Source organism: Lactuca saligna, chromosome 5 (genome assembly GCF_052625555.1).
Source record: "Lactuca saligna cultivar CGN05327 chromosome 5, ASM5262555v1, whole genome shotgun sequence".
In the NCBI taxonomy this organism is placed as follows: domain Eukaryota; kingdom Viridiplantae; phylum Streptophyta; class Magnoliopsida; order Asterales; family Asteraceae; genus Lactuca; species Lactuca saligna.
The window spans coordinates 217,962,113-217,965,264 of record NC_136421.1 but is presented as its reverse complement, the minus strand read 5'-3'; the positions used below and the strand labels follow the sequence as shown (position 1 = coordinate 217,965,264).

General features: G+C 28.6%; 1 protein-coding gene across 1 annotated transcript; it reads right to left on the bottom strand.

The window, feature by feature from the left end:
- Positions 1 to 323: 323 nt before the first annotated feature.
- ELF4-L3 (ELF4-like 3) lies at positions 324 to 2,217 on the bottom strand. The gene is made up of 2 exons (XM_078993278.1): positions 2,018 to 2,217; positions 324 to 966 (listed from the first exon to the last, which is right to left on the bottom strand). Exons 1-2 carry the CDS (start codon positions 2,034 to 2,036, stop codon positions 605 to 607), a joined length of 381 nt encoding a protein of 126 aa, XP_078849404.1. The 5' UTR covers positions 2,037 to 2,217; the 3' UTR covers positions 324 to 604.
- Positions 2,218 to 3,152: the final 935 nt, after the last annotated feature.

The following is a 3,152-nucleotide window of genomic DNA, read 5'->3' as shown; positions in this document are numbered from 1 at the left end:
ATAAAGATGCTTTACGTTTTCGCTTAGACTCCCTAAATTTTTTTTTTTTTTTTTTCTTTAAGTCGAGTTTTTGTTTAAAAGGTAAATATTTATTAAAAAAAAATCTCTCCCGAATATGCAAATAAGCTTTTCATCATGCAAACATATTTGTCCATGTACACATTTTATTATATTGACGTAGCAAAAATCAAAGAATCCAGACCCATAATGATAATAACTAATAAATATCGAATGTTAGATTCTTGGAGATTTTCAAAAACTTGAAAGCCAAATCTCGACAAGTTATAGCTTGTACATCATGCATTAAAAAATGTATACAAATATCAAGCAATAAAACATAGAATTTAGTCAAAAAGACGAACTTGATTCCAATTAGATTGAAAGATTTACAAAGGTTATTCTTAAATTTCTCAAAAGTAGTACTAAATAACAAAGAGTTACACAATCTAATTTAATTACTAACAATTAATAATATACTCCTCTATTAAACAAACAAATGGAGCCCATTTTTCATCTCTCTCTTTTTTTTTTTTTTTTTTTTTTTTCCACAATGCAAAAAAGAATTCAAGAACAGAAAATCGAAGAACAAGAGAAATTTCATCATCTAACCAGGCCTCGTTCTCTTCTGCAAACCTTTTCCATCTGATCTTGAATCCCCTTCAGACGAATTAACATCAATCGATCTTGAAAAATTTGACGAAAGATCAGAGTAAAGATCAACAACTTTCTTTATATTGTTGTTTAATTCTCGGATCAAACTCACATTTCTACTCAGATTATCAGGGATCTTCGACTCGTGATTCTGATTAATCTCGTTGATCAACACCCTGTTATGATCCAAAATGTTTTGAACTTGAACAAAACTCTTTTGAAATGTCTGCAAAACCTTCCCATCAATTTGAGCCCCTCCATTACCCTCCATTGAAGCTCCGAAATCAACTCCAATCTGTACACAAAATGTATGAGCTGTTTAGGGTTAGTAATTTTATCCTTTAAAAAACATTATAAAAAAATAAATAAATAAAAAAAGAAAAAGAAAAACTTAATTTATTGAATTAAATATTGCAGTTTGGTTATGTTAAGAATACGGCCAGACAAAAGACATGATAAGATTTGGGGGAAAATTATTATAAAAATAGGGGAATTTTGAGCATAAGAGACAAGTTCTGATTCTGAAACAAGAAAATCATGACACCCATTTGGGGTTTTTTTTTTTTTTTTTTTTTGGAAGAACACAGAATGTGGAAATTATTGTAGAATTTGGGTTTAATTATTGATTGTTTTGGGTTATTAAAACTAATAATTCAATGTTATTTTGAAGTTATTATTTGGTGTATGATGAGATGTAAAAAAGGAGATCTCATTTCCATAAAGGGGAAAAGCTTTTTCCATATGTACTGAGTAATAAACACCCACCAAAAGGGCTAATAACTCTGAGTTTTCAAAAAAGAAGAATCTCAAGAATCAAAAATAATGAACATAAACACCAAAACGGATACTATTTCAGACCTTTTAAACCATGCATACATCATATCTTACACATAGTGAATGTGAGAGGCTATGTGAAATACGAATCCCATTATCACAATTTTTTTTTTTTTTATAAAAAACAAAAAAAGGAGTTTGCTTAAATTCTGGGCTAAGTTTGAAAGATCCAACAAGAACAAAACTAGGAATTAAATTCACACAAAAAAACGAAAAAAAAAAGAGAAGAAACGAAGCAATCGAGACTCATCGGAGACCATAAAAACGAAACCCACTTGAAGATCTTTAAGGGAAACTCTTAAATCATGATAATATTTTTTTTGGAAAAAAAGCAAGAAAACAAAACAAAATCCATAACTACAGTAAGAATACTGTATCTAGAAGAACTAATTATAAAAAAAGAATGAATTACGCATGGTCGATGAGATCAAAGATTAGAAGAGAATCCATTAACTGGGAAGCTGAAGAAAAGTTTGAAACAATCATAGAATCATAAATTTTTGTCATCAGTGATAATAAATATAATACGTACCTTGAAAATCTGGGAGCATTATATTCAGGGAGAGGGATTGAAGAGAGAAGAAACAGAAAAAAAAAAAAAAAAAAGATGGAGAGAGAAAGAGAAAGAGTTATGAATTTTAGAGAGAGAGAATATGGAGATTTGACAGTCACCCTCCTTCCAACCTACCCTCTGTCTAAAATCTAAAATCTCTCTCTCTCAATGTGTATCGATGTATTTTGAAAAAGTATTTATATATGGTTGCTAATAAGTTTGTAGTTTGTAAAATAAAATAAATACTTTTAAAAATAAGAGTAAATTATTGATACTTTAAAAAATAAGAGTAAATTATTGATACAATACTTTTAATTGGTTAAAATTATATGTTTGGTCTTTAATTTTTATTTAGAATTATATGTTTGGTTTTTAATTTTTATTTAAAATTTGGATTGTCCTTACAATATGTTTTTGTTGTGTTTTTCATCCCTAACATATATAAAAAGACTATATTATCATTTTTATTTTATCTTTCAGTTTATGTTTTTATTACGTTTTTCATCTCTAACATATATGAAAAGACTATATTATTGTTTTTGTTTTATCTATCAGTTTTAATTTACTTTGTTTAATATTTTTCAATTAAGAAAATAAATTATTGTAATTTACAAAAATGTGTGTCCCAACTTCTTATTAACAAACATTCTCTTTCTCCCTTTTCATACCTCCTCTTTCTTCACCGTCGCTTATTCTGACCGTACCATCACGAACCTATTCTAGCATCATTGATTCCTTCACCACTTTGTTGCAAAACCCATAAACAAAAGCAAAATAACTGACAAAAAATTCCCAGAAACACCCTGTAAATCAAAATCGTCAATCTTACAAAACACAAGAAACCAAAAAAACCTAAGCTAAAATCATATGCAACACTTTAACTTAAAGTTGTTGAATCATTTTTTCCGCTTTGAGGATCATTTATAACGCCTAAATCTGAAGCTTGTTGGGGTAGAGACGAAATGTAATTGATGACTTATGTGCTTACCATAGACTGATGTCCTTTTGCAAGAATGTTATCAATTAGAGTTACATTGTCCTTTCAACCATATTATACCACTCAATTAATTGAAACGAAGATGGCTATCAAAGAGATGGATCAAGTGGTGTGAAA